The sequence below is a fragment of the Mesoplodon bidens genome (assembly GCF_964165515.1).
Source record: "Mesoplodon bidens genome assembly, chromosome: 1".
Taxonomy (NCBI): domain Eukaryota; kingdom Metazoa; phylum Chordata; class Mammalia; order Artiodactyla; family Ziphiidae; genus Mesoplodon; species Mesoplodon bidens.
The window spans coordinates 160,854,377-160,880,766 of NC_138176.1; the positions used below are offsets into that span (position 1 = coordinate 160,854,377).

Here is a 26,390-nt window from a genome sequence, read left to right on the forward strand (position 1 = left end):
TAATTTTATCTCTAAATTTTACATCGGGCCGCCAGTGGATGTGTGTAACTTTCATACATTTTAGAACACACGAGGCTGTTTATAATCACATAATATATAGTGCTACTTTAAAAAAAAAATAAGGTGTCGGATCAGGACTTAAGTTTGATTGACAACCTTCGATCTCCTTAGAGCAAAAGATATATTAATATAACTGCAGTGAAAGATGTTAAAAAAGAAATAACTGCACTGAGTCACAAAATACACAAACTCCTAATTAGGTGGATTCTGTATGAATCCGTTTAGATATGCAACATGTAGCATTTTAGTGAAAAACCCAAGACAAGGTTGACTTGGGAGGACTTCCAGTGAATGTTTGATAATTGTGATAAATTTCAACACAATAGCATATCGAATATGCAAGTTATAGGGTTTTTATACACCAGTTAATTAAAACCATTTTTCTAAAATTTTCCCAAAGATATACTATTTCTAAATGAGAATTTAGATAATTGAGACATTAAAAAGTTGTAATAATCCTTTTTAAGAGTCTAGTATTACCTCTATATTCAAAACAAAGGAACAATAGTGGGACAACTAAGGAACACCATGAAGCTTTTGTTAAATATAAAACGCATTTCTACCAAAATGTTTTCAACATTTGAGACTTTTGAATTTCCACTAAACAGTGTTGATAAGAACACAATGTTCTTTATTTTCCCTGTATGGCATTATGTCTATTTATGTCTATTATCAAAGAAAGAATGTTCTCAGAGAGCAATTTGCAACGTATTTTAAACAGAAACAGCTTAACCTTAAATAAGAATTGTATATATTCAATACTTGATTCAGAAATAGTTAAGTTATATTCCTTTTCAGTGGAATGTGAGTCTTCCACAGGAAGTTTTAATCAAGGTTTTCCCAAACTTCAGTAAAAGAAATCTTTTATATACTTTCAAATACTATGCCTTTTTATTTAAAACAGTGTAAACATAACAACTCAACACCACCAATAATTGGAAAAAAACTAGTTATATGAACACTAATGTCCTTGAATGCCCCATGAAAATAAGGGTAAATAAAACAGACAAATCTTCAGAAGTTTCAGTTCACCTTAGCAGTGGTAAAAATATTGCTTTATTCCAAATGAACATACAACACAATTTACTGTTCTTTGGGGGGGGCTTCCTGTGAACTGAATAGGCTGGGCTTTGTGATTTCAACAATTTATTCTTTCCATATTAACCACAGAAGCCAATGTCTTGGTCCACGTGTAGTAGACTTGCTACCAAAAGTAATGAGGAAAATGAGAAAACAAAGGGTAACTAACTATCAATTTGATCATTGGATTGTATAAATAATTTAAGTACGCAGGATTCAAAATACACATCCCCAACTCGCCTTGTGATACTGACATTATTAATGAGCCAATAGCTGTTCCTCTCAAAAATATTCACATCAGAAAATAGTCTAGACATTGTCAAGAGTTTTATAGGACCCCACCATGCACGTGACCTTGATTTACTAACTGAACTTCATACTTAATGGAAAAATTTAAAGCGAACAGATCTAAGAGGGAAATTTTTTTCTGAATATTAGATTCCCTGATGTTTCAGAACAAATTTGAGCAAGCTTAACGCACACACATGCACACACATACGCACAATGAACATATGTGCATACAGCATACCGGTGCTCGAGTGAGCAAGCCCAGACACACACGCACACAGGCACGCACACTGAGAAATGCTCCTTTGGAGCCCCTAAACGATCTCAAACGAAAACATTTCTATTAGCTATTAGCATGATTTTAGTGACATGACAGTGTGATGTTTTTGTCTCTTTTTCTGTAATAATTTCTTACCTCCCTCTGAGATTCTGTGCCTTCAAATTTCAGAGGAAGCTGGCACGTAAGAGTGGCTAAGATTGCCCCATGACTCCCTCTGTCTCCTGTCCCTCTCCTTCCAGAGTCTTTGTGCCGTTCTTCAAAAAGTAAGTAGAAAACACTACATTTGTTGACGTGACATAACCTGTGATGAGGCTGTCGAGTGAATAGAAATTTAGGGATTGGCAAGCCAGATGGCAAGGGCCACCTGCTTGCTGGCATGTCCACCCTTGGTATACATCTCTTCTCTTTGAAACCGGGTAACTGCCAGCACTTTTTTATGAGGTCACTGGCACTGTGGGGCTGAGAGTCTGAATTGCCCACATCTAAGAGCCAAAGAGGACAGTGTTGGGACTAAATGAAATTGTATTCAAAATTCTACCCAAAAGCTTTAGTGGTAAGCTTTATCCCTCCTGAAACGTTTCTTTCCCTTTAAAAAAATATTTTGTTAAAAAACACTATGAGGGTGATAGACTATTTGGTTTCTTCTAAGTAGATGCTCTTAAATTAATGCATATAAATAATTTGTATTTAATCTCCTCTCTTTCCTGTTGAGCAAAGCATAGAATGCACAGATTCTTACATCTCAGGTCACTTGGTCAATGCAGGGTCTCTTTGTATTTCATTTCTTAAGACAAATTGGGCCTCTCGTTCTGATTTGGCTGTGGAACTCAGGGGGAGAAAGGCTGTGTTTTCACTCACACTGTCCTCGGTTTCTACGCTGGCCAGTTCGTAGTCTTCTGATCGCCTGGCACCAGTCAGAATTCGGATCTGCTCCTGGACAGTTTCTAGCAATATTTCCACTTCTTGCTGTTCTGCTATAAGACAATCGCTGACTGGAATACTCACATTGACAATATCAGCAGAGTAGGAGTTTTTGCACCATTTGATGCTTTTGACTTCAGAAATTCCTGGCATTTGCATGCAGGTTTCCTCTAGACCCACTGAGGGGATGATGGGCACGGAACTGGCCCTTGGGGATGAATATCCCATCAGGTCCGTTTGATCCAAGCTATTAAAATAGGAGTTTGTCTCTCTCGAAGGCAGTTGCATATTTATTGATGCATTTTGTTGGGTTGTTAAACCACTGGATGAATACCTGAAGAAGAAACAAAGTGTTACATATTCTGCACTCTTCCCAGCTTCCTGAGAGCACTATTCAGTCAACAAAGCACTTTCCACATGCACCATCTCACTGAATTCTCACAGCAACCCCATGAGACGGATACTATGTTCCCAGTTAAACAGAGAAGTTAACTGAAGCTCAGATAGGTGAAGTGACTTGCCCAAGGTCACACAGAAAATAAGTGACAGACTGAGACTCAAACCCAGATCTTCTTACTTTAAGTCCAGGGATCTTTCAACACACCACAGCTGTATAGGCAGGTGGGATATAGTCTTCCTGACCTCTATCCTAGAATACAAAGTAAATGGGGATTGAGCAGGTAAGTGTGGCCCTTCCATAGTGACAAACAGGAAACCCATAATGGCATTACTCCACTCCATCAACCTGACCACCCTCTTAGCCCTGGTTTAGTCCAGTGTAGACTCCTTGTGGCCACCCTATGTGGAGGCAATCAGGAAGCCCAATATTAAGCATCAAGGTACTAAAGTCCTGAGTTTCTCTGCTTCACACTGACTTTAGGGGGACCAAATCCAATTTCCACTGGCACTCTGCTCGGTAAGAACTGCCTCACTGCCAGTTTGCTGAGCCTAAAAGATGGAATGAGAGGCATACAGTTCCTCTGTCTGCCCAAGGTGAACAGGAAGTGAGTTCCACAGGGCCTCGACATGGTTTCTGGAGCCAAGTAAGGTAGTTCATGGGTGCATGGTAATGGTTTGTTGAGAATGCCATTGTGCCATTCCAAGTGGCTTAAATATGCCAGAACCTGGCTGGCCCCCTTCTTGCTTGTTCAGAGCTAGTGAATTTTCCTTTGCCTCTGAACTTTCCAGTGCCAAAAAGTGAGGCAGGGATATCGTAGGTTCACAGAAATGTAGTTTGGGGACTTGAACAGTAGTATTTATTCTATTTCTCAATTATTTTTCCTCAATTTTAACCTTAAACATTAAAATTTAAGCATAATCTAAATGCATTCATCCTTAATATAATGAATCTCATTCCCCTTGTCTTACATTATAATGTAAGTAAAAATCATGTTTATACATGGAAAGAATAATTGCAGTGAAGTGTGTTGCATACTAAATATTAGAAACCTTTATTGTAAAGACAAGATGGGAGCAATGTAGAGATCTGTCTTTCTGCCAGACAGTGTGAAAAGATAGGGAAAAAATTTAGGTGTTATTGTGTTCTACCCTCTCTTACTGAGCCTAGTACGGAGTTGGCAATCAATAAATTTTGATGGAACAGACTCAGGAATACATGAACAGATCTTCAAGGTAAACACTCCCTTAATATCCCAGTTAAAAACAAGAGCTAACAAACATTCACATAGAGCTTTCAGAAAGCACTTTCACCTCCAATTACCTCCATTGATTTAAAAACAAAAACAAAAACTGTGTGGTTTATTTATTACCACATAATGGATAAATAAACTGGACTAAGGAATACCCAAAGGGCTTGCCCCAAATTACACCCTTGGTAAGCAGCAGAGGAAGAAGTTAAACCCACGTTGTCTTATTTTAATTGTTACTATGAAAGCCAGAAATGAGTGGGCATCTCAAACCTTTTTTGAGATGTAAAATCTTTACCTGCACAAATTATATAGCCACATACAAAGAAATTCCCTGGGGGACCTCAACGACTTTCTCCTTAGTGTTCTATGACTGAAAATCTGAACCTAAAGTTTCTGATCAATGAATCAATTTCAACAAGAAGAAAGGGGACAAATTGCAGGCTTTTGTGTTCTTTCCTTAGCACCATTAACGTGTATGAAGATACAGAATGTCTGCTATCAGATTCACCAATGGCACAGAAATTTAATGAGGATAAAATCGTCTTTCACATGGACCATCATCAGAGTGTATCAGTGAGTAGAATCTAACAGGTTGAAATGTGATGGTGATAGTGCCAGTTCTTAATACCTGGATCTAAACATTCTTTGTAAAAATGATGGATAAAGGTGTAAGTATCTTAGAGGATTCAGTCAATTGTTGACACAAGTGCACAACGTGACATGATGTTGAAAAAATTAATAGTCTTGTTCAGGCTTCAGAGGCAACAGTAGGCCTCTGACTAAACAAAGACCCTGAAAGGAGCTACATACCGAACTGCTGGACTACATGCAGGTCAGCAGAAACGGTGCTAACAAGTCTTGGGAACCAACAGATAAGGAAGGGAGTAAGTCACGAAGCTTCCTGGGCCTTGGGAATCTGGCCAAATCCCGGGGATCAGTGAACATTCTGAGACTTATGACTAGAGATCAGAGCATTTATGATAATAGCCAGAGCTGCATATTTGCACGTAAGCTGATGATTATCAGCTTGCGGCTTGGCATTAAAAGCAGGACTCCTTCCGGCTGCACTCTGAACTCTCATCCATGGAGTGGACGCACCGCCCGGGACCTTCCAACTGGGACTCCAAATTGCTGTTCAAGGGACGTCACAGCGTTGCTTGCATCTGGATGTAGGTACTTCCCCAATTTGGTGATTGTAAATACATTTATTTCTTACTATTTTGCTTATCTCTGTGCTATAACTAACGTAACAAGCTTTCTTATTTCTTAATTAAGTGTTGAGTGGTTATTTTGCCAACAAATCCTCCGAACTTGAAACTGAAAGTAAGTCTTTCGGCAAAACACATGACTAAGAAGTAATCAAAGGCAATTCAAGCCAAACTTGGAGCAGTCTTCTAATATTCCTGCGTGCTGACTGAAGGAGTTGACTTACACATCATCTCACAAGCCAGGTATGGATCACATGCTGGCAACAACTGAAATCTAAAATGCTGCCCTAACATGAAGATGCACTTTAAACAATTAGAACTCTCCAAAAATGTGATTGTGTTTTGGATCAGAGAGGATTTCAAGTCTCACCACCATTACATGCTCTGGAATCTTAGGCAAACACAGCAGCCTTACCTTAATTCTCTCATTAATTAAAACCATCAGGTAGCAATACTGATCTAGAGGGACTGCTCTGAGGACTCAGTGAAGTAATGCCTCTTCACTATTCCAGTACAGGCACATTACTAGTCCTCTCTCCCTTCCTAGAGTTGCTCTGAGTGTCCTAGCACTGGTCTTTGATTAGGAGGTGATACTACTCTCCAGAAGTTTGAGAGTTACATTTCTAGGTATGATTCTTGATTAGAAGATACTCAAGAGTTCTGTATCCCTTCAGAGTCGATGACTCTGTCACACCTTTGATCCATGAGCTTGTCATTCATTGACTGTAAAACACCAGTTTGGACCGGTTGGACTGCCTTTCCTCCAATCCCTCAACAAAGTAATCACAAGTATATTTCCTCTGTAACTATGTGAGTCAAAGCATCCTTTTAAAGAGGGAAGATTTCAACAGTTAGTCATTTGGTTTGATTCCCAGTAATTCAGGGGTCAGGCCAAGAAATCAGTGTTTCCCCAGAGGACTCCAAGACCCAGTTCTTGGTGCATATGGAATTAGAATGAACTGACAAAATTGAAGCAATCTACTTCTCCCTCTGGAGCCATACAATTAGAGATTCCATTTACACATCACCATCCATGACTGTGATTTTTCTTCACATTCCTTTCCTGGTTTAGTGGTTTATTTAGTCAGAAAGGCCTGTATTCAATCCACTTCTTTTATGTGGGCTATCCCACCTTAGGTTAAATTCTGCTATCTTTAGTGTGTTCATCTGTACACTTCCTGAAGAATAACTGAATATAAGTTTGTAAAGTTGCTATTTAAGTGAAGTGGATAATCAGTATGTTTTGATCCCTTCTACTTTGAAGGTAGCAGTCTAACTTGTGATTCCATCTCTTTCTGTCTAGTACATGATTCCATTAGTTTGATTTGCCTGACATAACCCAGTTCACAGCTCTGTGAGCCACTGCTATGGCTGTCATCAATCCACTGATCAGGGGAAAGGCTCTTGAAGAAGTTCCTGTCTACCTGACTCCCTCCTCAAGCTTCACTAAGTCAGGCACTGGGTTCAAGCTGGGTTGAAATTAGTGTCAAGGAGAGACATCATATACACCGGGAATCTAACTAGCAGACAGCACCCACATGCTTGATAAACAAGCAGCAGATGGCTCTTATAAATTCATTCACTCCCCCTCCAGGCTAGGGCCAGATTTGAAGAGGGCCTTTAGCTGTGAAGTTCTATTACCAATCCCATTTCCAGTCCGGAGAGACGGTCAGTCCCCCAGGAGTGGGAAATAGCTGTTGTCAAGAATTGAGAAAGAGATTGCTCCCTGAGAGTCATTGGGCTGAGCACACAGTGACTTAGAGTCACCATTTATCAACATCAGGTGCATATCACATAGGAAAATACAGGTGGCTAGCCAATTGGAGAGAATATTCCAAACCCAATGATGATTGAACCAAAACTAAACAATAGCCATAACAGTGCCCAACAGAAGAAAGACAGCACGGGCTGGGTTCTCTCTCCACTCACAAAATCTCTAACTTGATTTCACCTCACTCATTCTCACTCCAACGTTCACCCCGGGGTGGGGGTGGGGGATGAAACCTAAGTAACAGATATTATTAGTGATTTCAGAAGAAAAGTAATTATGAAACATGATTAATTATAGGCTAAATGCAAGCCCCTTTTCCAGATATAAGGCAAAGAGAAATGCAAACTACTTCTTGACTTGCATTATACATTTTGGACAACTTAGCTGTTATGTTGAATGTGTAAATCTCACCTCAGATCTTACCAAATGTATTTTACAGTCTATTTGGAATTGCTTCAAAATTACAAAATCCAGACACAGGCTATTTATTTCCTATCTTCTAGTATTCCTACAGAAATCGGTTGCTGAGATTCGTCAGACATGGCATTGTTGCATACATATCACCCAGAAGGAAAGACAAAGGTAAGCGTCTGGGGCAGACCTCAAAGCTGCTTTGGCTTTTAACTTGCTACAGACAGGGTGGAAAAATCACCCAGACCACAGCAGCAAAGAAGCCTAGCCTGGCTGATTCAGAGAGAGAAAAACTAGATACAACAAGAACCTGGCTTGAGTGAGGAAATGGATTCTTGGAATTTCTGGAGTAAAGCCTGATTGCACTGCTCCTGAAATTAATGAGAATAATGGTTCCTGTGACAATAGCTACAGGTACCCCTTCTCTGTTTACCATGTGTCAGGTACAAGCTCTTGACACATGTAATTTCTTTTTAATCTGCCCAACAACCCTCAGGAAAGCTGGTATTATTTTGTTCAATTTATAGACGAGAAAACGTAAGCTCGGATGTTAAAACTTTCTCAAATTCCTACAAGTAGTAAGAGGCAAAGATGAGATTTGAAATTCAGTCAGTTTTGATAAGGGCTGCCATACTTGGTTGAACAGCTTATGTCGGTTAGGTGAGTGGTGGCTAAAATTCATTCTACACTCCACTCACCATGCTATGAGCCCTATGAGGGTCTGTGTCCACTGAGAGGAAGGGACACTTTTTACACTGCAAGGATGAGCAACAGCCATGGAGTCCAAAGCCAATTTTTCCATCCCTGCACTGTGAATGAAACTAGAGATCTGAGTTCAGCTAGTTTTGCCTTGACAATACTCTGTCAACACTGACTGAGACTTGTTCAAGAATGCTCGAAGGAGCAGATGCTATATATATGTTACAGGTTTTTGTTACGGTATTGTCCACAATAGTGATTAGAGAATTAAGCACTTTTTTTTCCAAACCTAAGGATGAAGGAACACTTTAGTTGTCCTAAGAAATCTCTGTTTTAAAATCAGACACATTCCCAGTTATTTTAGCAACTGCAATAATAACATAGTGTCTAGATGTCTATACACTTACTTTCTTCTTAATGCTGTATATCTTTTCCATCTACCATTTCCCTAATATCTATTTCCATTGTATCTGTTTTTTAAAGTTATTCTTTTGTGGAACAAAGGTGGAAGCAAGCATAAGTAGCCAAATAATGATGAAATCAGTGAATAAAACCCCAAGGAACATAATAACTCAATTTAAAATGATATCATTCATAACACCCTCCCTAAATTCCATTGCTTTTAAGACCTACCCTTGACAAGGTATCGTATCCTGGTCTGGGATCCTTGATTCCTCGAGTTGCTGATATGCTGGTCCCACGATTCCGCCCAACCTACTGCGGGGCGAGGGGGGTGTCCTTCTGAAGGCATTCCTATGGAGCATACCACTCCTTTGCCCTGGACTGCAGCAAGAAGAGAGAGTCCTGCTGGTGGAAAGAAAACCAACAAACAAATTGATCATAGCAATAACCTCACAGGTGGCTGCTGAAACTTTTCAAGCACTGCATTTCCACCCTAGATCCTCAAAGTTCTAGGTCAGGCTCCATCCATGCCTGTAGGATATCTGTTAGGAGGGATTGGAAGTTGCTGATCTTTGTTTATCTTTGGAGAGACTGAGAAGAAAAGAAGTTCCAGTTCCTGTGTTTCTGGCTTTCCAGTCTGGAGCACAATGGACTAAAATAATAACACCAGCTTTCCAGCCAACGAGGTGCGCTTGAGGCATTCTCCCTTATTATCCAAGCTACAAAATTGCCTTTAATAGAAATAAAAATGGCCTTGTTATTAAACACTGCCAAGAACTAAACCCAGGAAGCCTTAAGGGCTTTATGGGGAAAATTTCACTTGTGTTAGTGGTAGAATAAACTAACCTTATTTTAATTGCCTTTCTCTCCTTAATATATATGTTACTTTTGCAGTTCACTGTCTCAAATTTTCGCAAATCCTGAGGCCCTAAATTATTTTTCTTTTGAGTTTGCTTTAACTTTTTTTAATTGAATGAAAGATTCTTTAAATTCTATAGTGCTTTACAATTTTCAAAAGTTTCACACACATGATTTTATATAATCCCATAATAACCCTTTGAGTTTGTTTTTAATAAACATCTGATCGTATATTTTGTTTGACCCATACACCCAAATAACCATGCCAGATGCCATCAAAGGGCAAGGCATAAACGGGATATACCGCAGGTAAGATCCCTACACAGATCACGTTAGACAAAGAACTAGACTCTTTACAGAAATCAATTACTAATTTGACGCATTACTTATTCCATATCCATTCCTCCCTCCACCCCACTGAATTTACCCTACTACCATGTGAACTGTGAGAACTTTGTTCCTGTGCAGACATTCCATGAGATGCCAATAAGGGAACTTAGAATTTTTGTGTTCCTACTCATTTAGCTCTGAAAATAGCAATAAAACCACACACAGAAACAGCAAAAACATTTTCAAAATTTCAGTAAAGTTCTAAAGGAACCAGTCCCCCAAATGAATTTTACCCATATTAATACATTATTTGGAGTTCTGTAAGTTTTCCCTCCACTAACATTCCTGTTATTTCCACTTAATAAATACAAAACTTCTCAAATATTATTTAAGGTCAGAATTTAAGAACCCGACAAATGAGTGCTAGTAGCCACCTTCCTGGTTTGGGCAAGGTGAAATGATCACACTTTATAACTTCATATTCGTCAAGCCCAACATTAACTTCCTGAGTTTGTGCAAACACCAGATCATACCTGGCAACGTTATTACAACTTCACTCTTCATCATAATATTTCTGGGTTGAGTGTATTGAGTCCTAACATGCCTAACAACAAGGGACCTCTAGTTAGGTCACTAAGCCAACGAGTTTAAGGAGCTCTATAATAACTAATTTGTTTCCCTCCCTTCCAGCTTCTATCTATACCATCCAGTGGCAATTGTGGAGTCCACAGCGTAGTCAGGCCTGGATGCTAGAATTAGCTGCATCAGGTCTGTATGATACTGGGGAAAGTACTTGTATCAGTCAGAGTCCTGGGGGGAAATAGATGGCACTCTATATTGGGTCATTTGGGAAGATTTTGCTATTTATAAAAGTGTGTTCACTGTTTGAGAAAAAAAAAAAATTACAGGACACTACTGTACAGAAGGGCTGGTAACAATGGGAAGCTGTTACCATCCCTGTAACTGAAAGGGCAAGGGGAAGGAGTAGTTACCTGACTGAAGAGAGAAAGGGCTTGTAAGAAGAGGACCTCTTGGCTAGTGCCAGAAACAGGGCTGTAGCTGAGGCAACCAGGCAGGGAGGGAGGGGGCAGAAGTGCTAGGACCTCACTGGCCTCTGCCCTTCCATAGCTTGCCTGTGCATCAGAAGAAACCAACAGAAGCCCAAAGGCAAGTGAGCCTGCTGCCCTCTTAGTGCACAAGGCAAGGCAGAAAAAGGTAAAGCCTAGAGATGGGTGGAAGAGATGCAAATAAAGGTATTAGCACTTGTTTAGGTATTTTCATAGTATTGCTATGGGGATTAAAAAAGTATGTAAAGTGCTTAGCAGGGAGTCTGGCACTTAGTAGCTGCTCAACAAAGTAAATTCCCTTGATTCCTCTGCCCACACTGACAAAGGCTCATACTAATCACTGAAAACCCTGGACTTATTTCACCTTAAAAAACCTACATGTGCTGTCTATAAATGAGTTATATTGCCAAAATATAATGTAATAAGTATAACATGACATAATAGATTTCTTCTTTAAAAAGAAAGCGGGTTTTTTTTTTTTTGGACTAAACATGAGAAATAGTGGCTTTGAATTAACAGCTTTGTTTCATAAATGAGTTATCCAAATGAGTCATATTTGCAGTGCACAAAAGAAATGAATTATTCATAAAAATCTACCAGTATGAGCTAGTAACCCATCTTAAAAAACAGTTCTATACGTATTGATCAATCAACTATTCAAGCTTTCTAACCCAGTGGCATTCAGGAAGTTACACAGCAGTTTGCAGGATGTATAAATCAGTGACTAGGTTATCAATCACAAAAACGTTTAAGTCTACTGCATGTTTTACAGAACAAAAGCTATGATATATTGAACTATAATTTACAAAGTTCTAAAAGCACTTTATAAATAAATCAACCCTTGCCTATCTACTATCAGGATGCAATGTATGCCAACAAATACTGCAATGTCATTGAACCAAATAAAAAAGAAGGTCTCTTAGAGACTTCCTTATTTGATCTGTGAGTGATTCCTAGAAACCATAGTAGAAACCAAGTTTAGGAGGAGGTATATCAACAGACAAAACTAGGGGTAAGGTATTTGCAGGTCAAATACATTAGAAGCTATAATTGCTTATCATATCAACTTTAGAACATGTATGACAATATAGTACTTAATATTATACTTAATTATCTTACTTGACTGAATGGAATACCACTTTAACGTGTATTACAATCAGCAGAGGAAAATGCCCTTTTGGAAAAAAAACATCTTCTAAAAGGCCAATAATTTTGTACTTAATTCCGTAATTTAAGAACGTCCACTAGGTCCAGTTAACTGAAGTAATCTTTTCGATTTTGTAAATGCCCCAATTGATATAAACCAAAAATTGTAGTTAATAACTAAAGCAATTATCCAGTAGCCAAACATATTTCATCCTGTGTTGAAACCTTTTTTTAACTTAACAAACCCTTGGTACCTCAGTCTCTACCCATGTAGATTAAGAATAAAAATCACCCTCAAGTACTAATGATTAGTATCAAGAGTAACATGAAAACCTCATAGTAAATGTGGCCAGCATCAAGAAAATCTTTTTTAGGGACTCCCTGAAAGGTGAGGGAGAAGTTAGTTTCCTTGAATAATGCATACTTCTCTCATGGTGATTTTCAAAATATTGCCTACATATATGAAAACCAAGGGTCAACAACATTTATCTTCCATTGCTGGGAACAATTGTTATTTTTTTACCTTTTCCATTAAAAATTTTTTTAATCTCCATAATTAAGAATTTTTAAAATACTGTACTTCTTACTAAGAAAAGGAAGCTTAAATCTTTGGACAGCTTCCACAAAGACGACATATCAATACTTTTGGATGCACATAAACAAAATGTCTGTTCCAGCAAGTATCAAATGTTGGCACTTTAGAACAAAACTTTCAATTTTTGGAGTTCCAGATTCCTTATGTATAAACACAGCATGTGACTAGAAGATGCTGAAGAATTTGCTCAGCCTCAGAATGCTGTAAAACTTCTATAAGATAACTTTATTTTTGGCTTTCTCCCCCAAAGAGCCAATTTTTACAGTCAGCTTGTTAAAAAAAAGTCCCACTCCATTGATAATGGAAGATCTAATAAACCAAAGGGGAAGATTTGCCAGGCTTCTTCCCTCTGGAAAGTTTTGTGTGAGAACCATGTTGGGAGACCTGGAGCATGTCCTATCAGCTGCCTAGGGAAGAATTAGTCATTAAATTTGCAGAAAATCATGTTTTTAATAGTTTTTCAGATTGCAATAGTTTCATTCACTGGTCTGTGTCTGCAGACTTGATGGGTGTTGTTAATAGTTCCTTTAGGCTTCCTCTAGGGGCATTGCTACCTGCTGGTATCTTTGCTTTGCCTGCTAGGAGCTGCTTGAGCATCCACTGCATGGGGAACTACAGGAGAAGCAAGAACGATTGTATCTCCTGAACAATGTCATTCCTCAGCATGTGTTGTCCAGTGTTATACATTGTGTCAACGCACCCATTCCCACCATGATTAGCTACCTGTACCTGTGGTGTTTGACAGATTGGCTTCCTCTGTTGGGAGAAGGGACCTCTGGGAATGACTGGGGGCCGGCAAAACTTGACTCCATCATTTTCTCCAATGCAGTCACGGGATGCCTTTCCGCCTTTGAATACTGTGGGAAATCACATGCACAGAGTTGAGCTGGAGGAGAAGTTATGAAAGCAGGGCCTCTGACACTACAGCTGAGTATCAAAAAGTTACTGGAACTTACCAGTAACTTTTCCACTGGGCACCTGATCAGGAGAATGACAAAAACATCATTTTCATCCCATTTCTCACACACTGAATATGCTCTCCCCTCTTGCCCCCAAAACTCTTTGTGATTAGATAAGGTCCATTCAACAGGGTTCTTCACGTTAGAACCCTAAGTCTATCTTTTTGTTTCAGTCTTTACCCATGGCACACTATGCCTGAGAGCCAAAATCACACATATTTTTTTGTTGGAGTATAGTTGATATACAATATTATATAAGTTAATACAAGGACTTTTTAATTCAATGCACATTTTACAAAAAAAATTAATTAGTAGATGGACTACTAACTATAGGGATTCAATAAATGCTAATTGAGTGAACTTCACAAGTCTCAGATTTATGGAAGGCTTTGATTTAGAGTATCTGCCCACTACTCTCCACTGTTTCTCTCTTTCAGCCTGATAGCAGGTAATTACCATGTCTAATAAGAGAAGTGTGTGAACAGTTTACTCTTTATAGTTATTAACCCTTGGTTTCACCTTTGACTATGAGATATCACAAGGCACAGGGACCTAAAGAAAACCCTATAGCTATGGCATATTGAGAAAAACTTTGCTCCCAGAGAAATATCACATGGCATCTCAATCAGGCAGCAGTTGTCAAGTTTAACACTCCCTGGACACTTGGCACTTGAACAAGCAACAAGAATTATCAAGTTTCTTTTCTAGAAACACCAATGAAAACTATGCTGAGAAATAACATTTTTTGAAGGCTAATAACCAAATTAGATTTTGAAATCCAGATATTCACATGTAATATATGAACAAGAATTTCACAGAAAAACAAAGATATGCAGAATACATGCAAAAAAGTATATAACTGAACTCATTGTAGAGATGAAAATCAGAATAGAGAACGTTAAATTTCAGGAGTATTTAGTAAAGGGAAAGATTCAAGGAAAATAGAGTTGGTGCTAATTTGTTGGGGGTACACATTGGCAATGTGTTGCAAAATATTAAATATAGGTACTCTGATGCAGAGTACTGGTACTCTTTGATGCAGAGTACTATTAGGGATTTCCATCATTAATTGTAAAAGTTGGAAATGATATAATCATCAAAGTATGTCAGTGGTACTATTTTTAATAACAAAACAGAAAACAAACACAAAAGAGAAGCAACTGGAAACAACAGAAATGGCCACAATGAATATTATATAGCCATTGAATAAAATCAAAGTATGAAAAGTATGCATAATATGAATCCACATGTGCAAATAAGGAAAATGCAGTAAACAGATGTATATATAAGTGTATGTATGTGTGTATATACAAACATATTTAGCTTTGTGTGTGTATATATATGTATAGATTTTGTATGTACATATACATATATGTGCATGTGTTTGCATGCGTGTGTGTGTGTGCACGCAACCACACGGGATGCAGATGGGAAACAAAAGTAAACTATTAACTAGGTGTTATCCTTGCGAAAAAGTATATTGGTGGGTATGGGCTATGGAGACTAGGAAAATTGTCAAGGTTATATAACTTTAAGTTCAAAATCTCTAAATTGTTTTCTTTTTAAGTACTTCCAGAACAAACCACATAGTGTTAGTAATGACCACATCTTGAATCAGAATATGAATTCTACAAAATGGACTTAACAGAAGCTATTTAGGCTTCTTGCAAAATGGAGTGAGTTGACATAGAACAAAAAGAAGACATGGAGATAATTTGGAAAAGGTGGTTGTTTTCAACAGCCACAAGTTACAAAGATCCAGAAAATGATGGAAATACCTTCACATGTACTTCTTTGTTGACTAATTAAGTTGTTTATCATAAATCATCCATGGAAAAAGTGAATTGAATCAACATGTTATTGAAATGTAGACAACATCCTGAATTTCTATTTCTAGACTTCCAGGTTCTATAAAAGATCTACTAGAATTATTTTTTGCCTCCCAACTTTTGATAAATTGCTTGAGAAGACAAACTCAGATGGTTGGAAGCCTCAGCTATAGACACAGGTGAGATTATCTAGAAACATCTGTGGCAAATTGGAGGGAGTAACTTCTGTGCTACTTCTGCAGAGGGCTATCAGTGGGCGACATCGGCCAGTGTTTCTAGCACACCCACATTTTCTAGAGAAATTGCTAAATCATTAAAAGTCAGCAGCCCATTCCTTTTTCAAAAACAATGTATGTCAAAAAGCCTAGTTCAGGGCTTCCCTGGTGGCGCAGTGGCTGAGAGTCCGCCTGCCGATGCAGGGGTCACGGGTTTATGCCCCGGTCTGGGAAGATCCCACATGCCGCGGAGCGGCTAGGCCCGTGAGTCATAGCCGCTGAGCCTGCGCGTCCAGAGCCTGTGCTCCGCAACCGGAGAGGCCACAGCAGTGAGAGGCCCGCGTACCGCAAAAAAAAAAAAAAAAAAAGCCTAGTTCAGCTTTGGGGCCGTTAGTTCAGAGCCTCTGCTTTGAATGAGACTTTTGATCATGAGAGCTAGAGGGCCTTGTTCAAACTCTGGGATAAAAGTCTTGAATAGAATCAACCTCTTGTTCTGCTTATTCATGGCATTCATAATAGATATAATGTTCTAAATATTTTCTTTCAAATGCTTAGATTATTGTTATACTATGCAGTTGTTTTCACTGGTATTACTGTGGTCCATTAACACAACTTTGTCTGCAAAATTTATTATTTTGGATTTTTCTCTCATAGCCTTTTTGAGAATCGTTTTCATTTCAGTGACTACATTTAATCTGAGATGCAGGTTTAAATTGCTGGTATCCCAATCCAAGGTTAGTTGAGACAAGTGGGAACACAAAAAAAACCTAGTAATTTGGCAATCCTTCAAACTAATATCCCATACATATTGGTTCAAATGAATTTAGACATAGATTCCAGTTTTCAGATCTGATAAAGAGCTTAGAAAGCGTCATTCCTGTCCTTAAAATAAGAAAAAAGCTGAACAAACAAAATCAGTGGCTATTCTTACATCCATCAGATAATTGAGGTTGCAGGGCAAACCACCCCTCTAAAACCTGGAAAGACAAGTGAATACAGAGAATCAGCCAAGATCAGCTTGAGACAGCCTGGGACCTGGGAGCCTTTGCTGCAGTGCCTGCACCTGGACAAACGCCTCCTCCAGCAACAGAATACAAAGAATTTATTCGGGACTAACAATAACCTCGTGCATGCTCAGTGGGGGCAAATTATGAATGACAAGATACAAAACACCAAAAACCCACCTCTGAGATGTCCAGAGCAAAAGCAGGGTACTCCGCATGCGCCCTGCTCACAGCATCACCGAGGGGGTGGGCAGACCACCTAAGCTGACCCCTGGACCCACCCCTACCTTCACACCATACAAGGAACCAGCTCGCCCCAGCTCAGGGAGCGAGCAAGGGAAACTTGTTACTTGTTCTCACTCCCTCCTGCTGCAGCAGTGAGTCCCAGTAAAGCCTTGCCTGAATTTGTCGTCTGGCTTCTTAACAATTTCTATTGATTAAGGAGCCCAAGGACCCTGGTCAGTAACATACTTTGTTGTGACTCTGCCGGGACATTCTCCCATTCCCGGGAGGGGATCTGGGCACCTCCGGGACCCCCGACCACCGAATGCAGCTTCCCAGTGGGTGACAGGTGGCCACCTGAACCTCTTGTTTCAGCATCACCACATTTGGTAAGTCTGCCTTCCTGGCCCCTGAGGGCCTCAGCACCCTCATTCAGGCGACGCCTTCCCCCTCCCCTTTGTCCTTTTTCCCTCACCACTTTCCCTTTCCCTCTCCTGAAATCTCTCTACTTCTTTCTCTGTCCTCTCCTACTTCTCTGTCTTATCCTCCCAGGAGAGTGGACGTCGGGCAGCTACAGCATCACTGTTCTCAGCTTGTGAGACCTGCTCCCTCTGGCCGGCAATGGCTCACCTTGACAGGTCACAAGCAGAGGTGGGAGAGGCTCGCCTCACACCAAGCAGACCTTGGTCCAGTGGGCCTTCCCTGATGGGAGATACATGAGAGTGACAGAGGTTCAATCCTCCTATCATGTAGTGGCTGGACGTCCGATCCTCCCATATTCTCACCTTTCTCTTCCTCTGCCAAGAGAAGTCTCATTGGGAACAGGCTGAAGTGGCAGATTTCTATATACTGGTGTATGTGTGGGTGAGAGTCCCATCTGTGGATTGGCGACCCGCAGACGATGTACAACTGGCTGGTTCCGGTGCTTGATCACCCTGGTGGGCAGTGGACAGGGTGCTCCCTCCTTCACTGGCCCTTTCTGGAAGTGCACAGGCTGGTGCCTGAGTAGACACCCTCGGGGAGCAGGCTGAAAAGGCAATCTCCTCCTGTCTCTTTTTTTTTCAGTCTTTTCTGTCCCTCCTCTCCTGTCCTCTCCCTTGGTCCTCGTTACCTACACTCCCATCCCCTTCATCCTGGAGACTCCTTGTCTGTGTCACTAACTCTGGGGAGGGAATTCTGTGATCCCCTTTGTCATTACAGTAGACCTCGACTCCATCCAGTCCCCAGGATCTCTAGTTGTTAGCTTCCAGATTTATATGTAAACATGGGAAGCCCGAGAGATTCTCCTCTGGGTTGCATTCTTAACAATTGGAGACAGTAAGGAAATAAGCTGATTTTCTTTTGCAACACGGCCTGGTTCCCGTATACCTCGGGTGACCAGGAGAAGTGGCCACGGAATGGATCCCTTAAATTTAACACCATTTTACAACTGGACCTATTTTGTTAGCAGTCTTAAAAATGGGGAGAGGTCCCATATGTGTAGGCCCATACGTGTAGACTCCAGACTGAGGGATTCCTGTTGTTTATAGGTAGCATCTCTTCCTATGTTGCCCCCAAAAGATTCAGAGGCAGACGTTCTCACAGACCCCTTCTTTCAACTGCCGACTAGCCATCGGCGTACTGAGCCTCCTTCTCAGGCCCCCCTTTCTTCTTCCCCTTCACCATCTTCTTCAACTCCCAGACCGCCACCTTTCCCTGTAAAGTCAGAAACTCAAAAATTGGAGCCCCTCATGTTTCCTCCAATGGGGCTCTGGTCAGGTTCAAAGTTAGCCACCACTTTTGCCCCACAAGGCCTTTACCCCCCTCTGGGAAGTAGCTAATGGGAATGGAGTGATTACTAGAGTGCATGTCCCCTTCTCGATGGGGGACTTAGGAATCTGTAAGGAGAGGTTTGGCAGGTTCTCACAGAACCCTGACGATCTGAGCCTGACAAATTCATCAGGCTGGGGTTAACATTCTCTCTTACCTGGCAGGACATCATGGTTATTCTGGCCCAGTTGCACTCTGGATGAAAAGGAGCATATACCGAGAAAGGACATACAGAAGGCCTACTGGTCACCTATCCACACCACCAAATTTATCAGGCTGGGGGGGACGCAATCCCAGAACATGACCCACACTGGGACAATGAAGATGGTGTAGGCCAGGCTAGGATGAGACATTATATTACTCATCTATCAGAAGGAATGAAAGGTATGTGGTGAAGCCTGTAAATGATAAGATCGCAGAGGTTACACAGGAAAAAAGATGAAAACCTGGCAGTCTTCCTGAGCCAGGTGACAGAGCCATTCAGGAAGGACACTAATATAGACCCTGAGTCTGCAGAAGGAAGGACACTGTTGGTCATGCATTTTATCACCCAGGCCACTCCTGATATCAGGAGAAAGTAACAAAAGCTTGAGGCTGGGCCACAAACCCCATGGTCAACCTTGGTAGAGGAGGCCTTCAAGGTCTATGGCAATTGAGACTTAACAGAAGAGGCCAATAAGGATAAGAGGCTGATAAAGAAAATGCAGCTTTTGGCCCCTACGATCCACCCACCACCTCGAGAGGACCCTAGAAGGCTGTGAAGGCTGGACAGACCACCAAGAAGCCGCCTGGGCACAAACCAGTGTGCCTTTTGTTGGAAGGAGGGGCACTGGAAAGGGGAATGTCCTGAGCACCCTCCTGTGGGACGCCAGAGGGGCAGCCCCAACCCCAGGTCCTTGTGAATCTCTCGGATGAGAGATTCCCACACACCGACTGATGGGGCGAGTGCCTGCCTGGCTCCAGATCCTATTCGTTCCATCCTCATCACTCCAGTGGAGCCTCAGGTCACCCTTGACGTGGCGGGTAGGAGAACTGAATTTCTTGTAGACACTGGAGCCACTTCCTCTGTTGTGACGAGGCCAGCCGGCCCCCTCCCCAACCGTGACTGTACTGTGACAGGAGTTGATGGACAGCCAAAGGTAAGGCGATTTATAGCTCCCCTTGCCTGCAGAGTCGGGTCCATTATCATTACTCACTCTTTTTTGTATACGCCACAATGCCCTGACCCCCTGCTTGAAGAGATTTGTTAATAAATTAGGAGCTAGTATATTCGTAGTCCAATGAGGTAGAAAATTCAAATACAAAATGTGCGTCTATTAGTAGCCCCGGATGACCCATGTGATGGTCATCAAAAGATTCCCCAAGACCTCCCCGCAAGAAATTATAGAACAAGTAGATCCTGCAGTTTGGGATACCTTGGTTCCAGGAAGGGCAAAACATGATTTCCCAATGAAAATAAGATTAAGGCCTAGGGAAAGGCCCCTGAAAGAGACCATATCTTTTAAAGCCTGAAGCCCTGATGGGGATCCAATCACCGCTCACCAAATTCCTAAAACACGGACACATTAGGCCCTGCTGATCCCCTTGCAACAACCTGATCCTCCCCCTTCAGAAGCCTAACAGGGAGCGTCAGTTTGTGCAAGACTTGCGAGCAGTGAATGAGGCAGTTGTCCCTATTCACCCAATGGTGCCAAACCCATACACACTCCTCGCCCAAGTATTGGGAAATGCTCAGTATTTCTCTGTTTTGGACCTCAAAGATGCATTTTTCTGTATTCCCCTACATCCAGACTCTCAATACCTTTTTGCCTTTGAATGGAGGGACCCTGACACCCTGGAGGCTACCCAATATACCTGGACAGTGCTTCCGCAGGGTTTTTGGGACAGCCCCCATCTTTTTGGAAATGTGTTAGCAAGGGAACTGAGGGAACTGAGCCTTGAGAAGGGAACTCTGCTACAATATGTTGATGATTTATTGATAGGTAGTGAGACCAAACAAGATTCAGATCAATATACTGCTTGGGTCCTAAATTTTCTGGCAAAAAGGGCATATAAAGTATCTCCAACCAAGGCTCCGATCTCACAGCAACAGGTTTAAGTATTTAGGATTTGTTTTGACCCCAGGGGAAAGAGCCCTGGCCATAGATGGAAAAACAGTCATTAGTGCACTACCATCTCCAACCACCAAGAGGCAACTTGGAGTCTTTCTCAGGATGGCTGGGTTCTGTCATATCTGAGTTCCAAATTATGGCCTTATAGCAAAACCCCTACAAGAGGTTCTAAAGGGAGAAGAAAGGGAGCCCCTTCAATGGAATAGGGACCACCAGCAGGCCTTTGAGATTCTAAACACTGCATTGAGTAGAGCACCAGCACTGGGGCTTCCAAATTTGGACCAGCCCTTTACCCTATACATTCATGAGAGGTCAGGGACAACACTAGGAGTCCTGACCCAAAAGCTGGGACCGGACCAGAGACCAATGGCTTACTTTTCAAAACAACTGGATTCAGTGGCCCTGTGATGGCCAAGCTGCCTGTGGGCAGTAGCTGTCACAGCCCTGTTGGTTAATGAGGCTTCCAAGCTCACCCTGAGACAACACCTAGATGTATTAACACCTCATTAGGTACCGTTTGTACTGGAAGTCACAGGACATCATTGGTTGACTGGAGGAAGGTTAACAAGATATCAGGCCCTCCTAATGGATACCCCCGACATTACCTTAAAGGTGTGTCAAACCCTGAACCCGTCAGCTCTGTGTCCAGAGGTTGAGAGTGGAGGCTTAGTGCGTTCGTATATAGAGACCATAGAGCAGACTTACTCCAGCAGGTCTGATCTTCTAGATGAGCCTCTCGACAGCCCTGAGGTCGAATGGTTTACTGATGGGAGCAGTTTTATAGAAATGGGAACCCGAAAGGCGGGGTAGTCTCGGTGAAGTCATAGAAGCCAAGGCCCTGACACCCTAGACATACAGGTTCCATGTACTACGTGCTCATGCTGCCATTGGGAGAGAAAGAGGAATGTGAACCACTAGAAACTCTCTCATAAGGATTTAATTCCGGCTCTTTAGAAGCAGTGCAGCTCCCGACCCAGGTGGCAGTGATCCACGATAGGGGCCATCAGAGGGATGGATCTTTCGTGAGCCAAGCAAAGCTGACTGAATTGCAAAACAGGCAGCTCTACTGTAAGAGCCTGAGCAAGTTATGGTCCCGATGATTGGCTCCCCCGAACTCCCTAGCCTTCCCCAGTATTCCCCACAGGAACAAGAAAATGCTGAGAAATGGGGCTATGAGAAAGGAAGCACAGGCTGGTATAAAAAGGAGAATAAGGTTCTAATCCCTGAGGTCCAACAAGGGAAACTCACTAAGAGCTTACATGATGCCACCCACTGTGGGAGGGATGCACTGTGGGACTTGATGCAAAAGGCTTTTTCAGGGAAGGGGATTAAAAGAACAGTAAAACAAGTAACGCTTGCCTGTGCTTATGTGTCCGTAATAAACCACAGGCCCATCCAATCCCCACCCCCCCTTTGTTACTCAGGCCAGTTCAATGCTGAGGGACATACCTGGGGGGAAGACTGGCAGTTAGATTTCACCCAAATGCCCCTGTTGTCAGGATATAAATATCTTCTTGTGTTCATTGATACTTTCACGGGATGGGATGAAGCCTTCTCCACTCGATCTGAAAAGGCTACTGAAGTCTGTAAGTCCCTTTTAAAAGAAATAATTCCTCGGTTGGGACTTCCAAAGTCCCTCCAGAGTGATAATGGGCCCTTTTTTGTAGCCAGAATCACACAGGGACTCACAATGGCCCTAGGGATAGACTACAACCTACACACCTCTTGGCAACCCCAGTCTTCAGGGAAGGTAGAGAAAATGAACCATATTTTAAAGAAAACCTTAGCAAAGCTCTGCCAGAGACTCATGAACCTTGGACCAACCTGTTTCCTATTGCACTCCTCAGGGTCCGTGTAGCCCCCAGTTATAATCTGAGGCTTAGCACCAACCTGTTTCCTATTGCACTCCTCAGGGTCCGTGTAGCCCCCAGTTATAATCTGAGGCTTAGCCCATTTGAAATGACCTATGGGAGGCCTTTTCTTACTACTGACATTCTACTGGATGAGGAAGTGAGTCAGACACTGAGGTATATTATTAATCTAGAACACGTTCAGAAGGCAATCCAGGACTATGCCAACAAGGCACAGCCAGCTCCCACTAAGTGGAAGGGGCCGTTCCTTCACAAATAAACCCCAGGGACCAAGTTCTTAAAACCTGGAAAGAGGGGTCCCCCAAAACACCAACTATTGCCAAAATAGAAGGGCCCCTATAAAGTAATTTTAGCCACCCCGCCTGTTGTCAAACTGCAAGGGATATCTAGTTGGGTCCATCTGCACACACTAAAGCTTTTACCCCCGCAGGTACAACAGAACAGTACACCTGTGAGCCAGTGGAAAATCTGAGAGACCTATTCAAAAGACAGGCACCACTGACAGATAAGTAAGAAGATGTGGCGGGTTGGACTCCTATGTGCCATTCTTGCTATTGTACCCTTGCGTGCATTGTGCCTGTTTGCTCAGACACCCCCACCAGGGAGGCAGCTCCTTTGTCCGTGCTGGGTTTAAGGGAAACACTCCACCACAGAAAAGCTCCTATTGACTCTGTCCGCCTTACTAGTCCACTAACTAGGGGATAATGGCAAGAAAACTCACTTATCAGGGCTTCCCTGGTGGCGCAGTGGTTGAGAGTCCGCCTGCCGATGCAGGGGACGCGGGTTCGTGTCCCGGTCTGGGAAGATCCCACATGCCACGGAGTGGCTGGGCCCGTGAGCCATGGCTGCTGAGCCTGCGTGTACGGAGCCTGTGCTCCGCAACGGGAGAGGCCACAACAGTGAGAGGCCCACATACCCCCCCCCCCACAAAAAATGTTGTAGAGCTTTATATACTTAGTTATCAATGAAATGGTCTGCTATCCCCTAATTATTCAAGTACTAGCAACAGTTATGTCCTTCAGGGACTGTCTACTCTTAACAATCATGAGACAGACATTCAGGTCTGCATCCCAGAAGGGTCTGTTTTCCTCTGAAGATACCCAAACCATCATATGTTGTGGAATTATGGCCAGGCCTTGTCCTTTTCCAACCAAGCTATGGCCTATAAATGCATTGATAATGTCCACTCTAGGGACCATAGGGATGAGAGGGACTTTCATCTATAACAGGACCACTGCGGCTCACAACTGAGCCTGGAAAGCACTAGGAATGATCGTAGCAGGGGCAGGGCTGGCCATAGGACTGGCAGCTCCGTGGGGACGCTTTACCTATCATGAAGTAACACTGAGAAATCTCACCAGACAGCTTGGTTGTAGGATGGAACAGACAGGACAGGCCTTAATGGAACTTAAGACCCCTCTTGTTTCTTTGGCTAATGTAGTTCTTGACAGTTGTCTACCTCTTGATTATCTTCTGTCATAACTAGGTGGAGTTTGTGTGATAACGGATACTTACTGCTGTACCTGGATCAATGCGACAGCACAGCTAGAAGTTAATATTAAGGAAATAAAGGGAATTCCCTGGTGGTCCAGTGGTTAGGACTTCGAGCGTCACAATTTTGGCAAGTGCGATATCGCCTCCACTGTCTGGTCAACAGTTTAGGAAGCCTTCCCAAAGTTAACCTGGTTCCTTCCCTTTCTAGGCCCTTTAGTGGCTATTGTTGTTGTTCTTCTGGGCCCTAGTTTGGTTAACCTTTTGGTTAAGTTTGTGTCTTCTAGGCTTCAACAGTTTTGAGGAAGGCTCACGATGGCTCAAGGAATTCAACCCATTTCAGCGGAGGGTGTCGCAGGTCCCTATAGGTCCTTGGAACAGTCAGCAAGGGACTTCTATGCCTCTAGGTTACGCTAGGGTCTGTGGCCCCTGTCCAGCAGGAAGAAGTTTCAGAAGAAGAGACCTTCTGCCCCTTAACCCTTAAGAATGAGGGGTGTAGAATCCCTCAGGGGGCAATGAGACCTACTGGGACCTGGGAGCCTTTGCTGCAGTGCTTGCACGGGGACAAACACCTCCTCAAGCAACAGAATACAAAGAAACTATAACAGATTAAAAATAACTACATACATGCACAGTTGGGGCAAATTATGAATGACAAGATACAACAACAAAAACCCAACTGACACTTCTGAGATGCCCGGAGCAAAAGCAGGGTACTGTGAATGCGCCCTGCATGCAGCACCACCAAGGGGGTGGGCACACCACCTACGCCATCCCTTTTGGCCTGACCCCTGGACCCGCCCCTACCCTCACCCCATATAAAGAACCAGCTCACCCCTTCCCCTCCCCCCCTCCCAGGGAGTGAGCAAGGGAGGCCAAGAACCCTGGTCAATAACAAGCTTACCTACAGAAGAATCTTCCACAACCATAAACTGGTAGGAATAATTAAGTGGTAATTTAATAAGTTTTTGGACTCTGCATGTGGACTAGAGGGAAAGTAAAAATTATCTCAGGGCTATAGTCTTAGGGAGTGTTTTCACACTTTCTTGAGTTTAACCTCCTCCAGGACCACACCAGATTCTCACAAAAAAAAGAACGGAAAAAAAAAAAAAATTGTCTCATGTCTCTGATGAGAAAGTAACCGTTTTGAAATGCACGCACAATGTTCTGCATTGTAACTGTCTACTTTTCAGTAAAAAGAGACTTTACCAGAGCCTGATCTCCCCTAAGGGAAGAGCATTCCACTCAATAATTCAAGAAGAGACAAATTCTTTGCAGTAGAATTCCAAATAACTTATGTGGATACTCTGCCTTCACAAAGGGTGAGCATAACTCCCCACTCCTTAAGTGTGGACTACACATGGTTGCTCCCTTCTAAAGAGAACTTTGTAGAAAGGGATGGGGAAGAAAGAGTAACACCACAGTGGAGTCGCCTGAGATTACTACCTCAGACAGATGACAAAAGGAATCATCAACAGTGATAAATCATATTGAGAGAATGCACTTTTGATAGGATGTGATGAAAAAGGCACTTTACCTGTATTGTCTTTCTTACAAAACCCCGTAATACCAATCTAATCAGAAAAACATCAAACAAACTCCAGTAGAGGAGCATCCTACAAAATACTTGACCAGGACTCCTAAAAACTATCAAAGTCATTAAAATAAGGAAAGTCTGACAAACTATTACAGCCAAGAGGAACCAAAGGATATGACAGCTAAATGTGATGTGGTATCCGCATGGGATCTTGGAAAAGAAGAAGTAATTAGGTAAAAACTAATGAATTCTGAATAAACCATGGATTTGACTTAATAACAATGCATCAGTATGAGTTCATTAATTGAACAAATATCCCATATGTTAATAATAGGGGAACCTAGGCACAGCATATATAGGAGCTCTCTGTACTAACTTTGCAACTTTTCTGTACATCTAAAACTGTCCTACAAAATAAAGTTCACTTAAAAAATTAAAGCAAAAGATACATACCAAAAATGATAATAATTTAGAGAGTAAAGGCAGTATTCAGCTCTCCTTTATTTTCCTGAGTAGCTTAGCTGTAGGCCTTCAAGGTGCAAAACCACTCAGCAAAACAGTCTGCATAGACTCTCCT

General features: G+C 42.1%; 1 protein-coding gene across 7 annotated transcripts in view; it reads right to left on the bottom strand.

The window, feature by feature from the left end:
- Positions 1-2,455: 2,455 nt before the first annotated feature.
- Positions 2,456-26,390, bottom strand: part of NRG3 (neuregulin 3) — a gene marked incomplete at both ends in the record, with an annotated part of 1,088,387 nt that continues 1,064,452 nt past the window's right edge. For 2 of the 7 annotated variants that reach the window (XM_081246708.1, XM_081246707.1), the window contains 4 exons: positions 2,456-2,963; positions 3,207-3,278; positions 9,001-9,150; positions 13,495-13,622. In XM_081246708.1, coding sequence (XP_081102834.1) covers positions 2,456-2,963; positions 3,207-3,278; positions 9,001-9,150; positions 13,495-13,622 — 858 coding nt within the window. Of the gene's footprint in view, positions 2,964-3,206; positions 3,279-9,000; positions 9,175-13,494; positions 13,623-26,390 lie in introns of all 7 variants that reach the window. The other 5 variants (XM_081246712.1, XM_081246710.1, XM_081246711.1 and 2 more) reach the window with 3 other exon arrangements.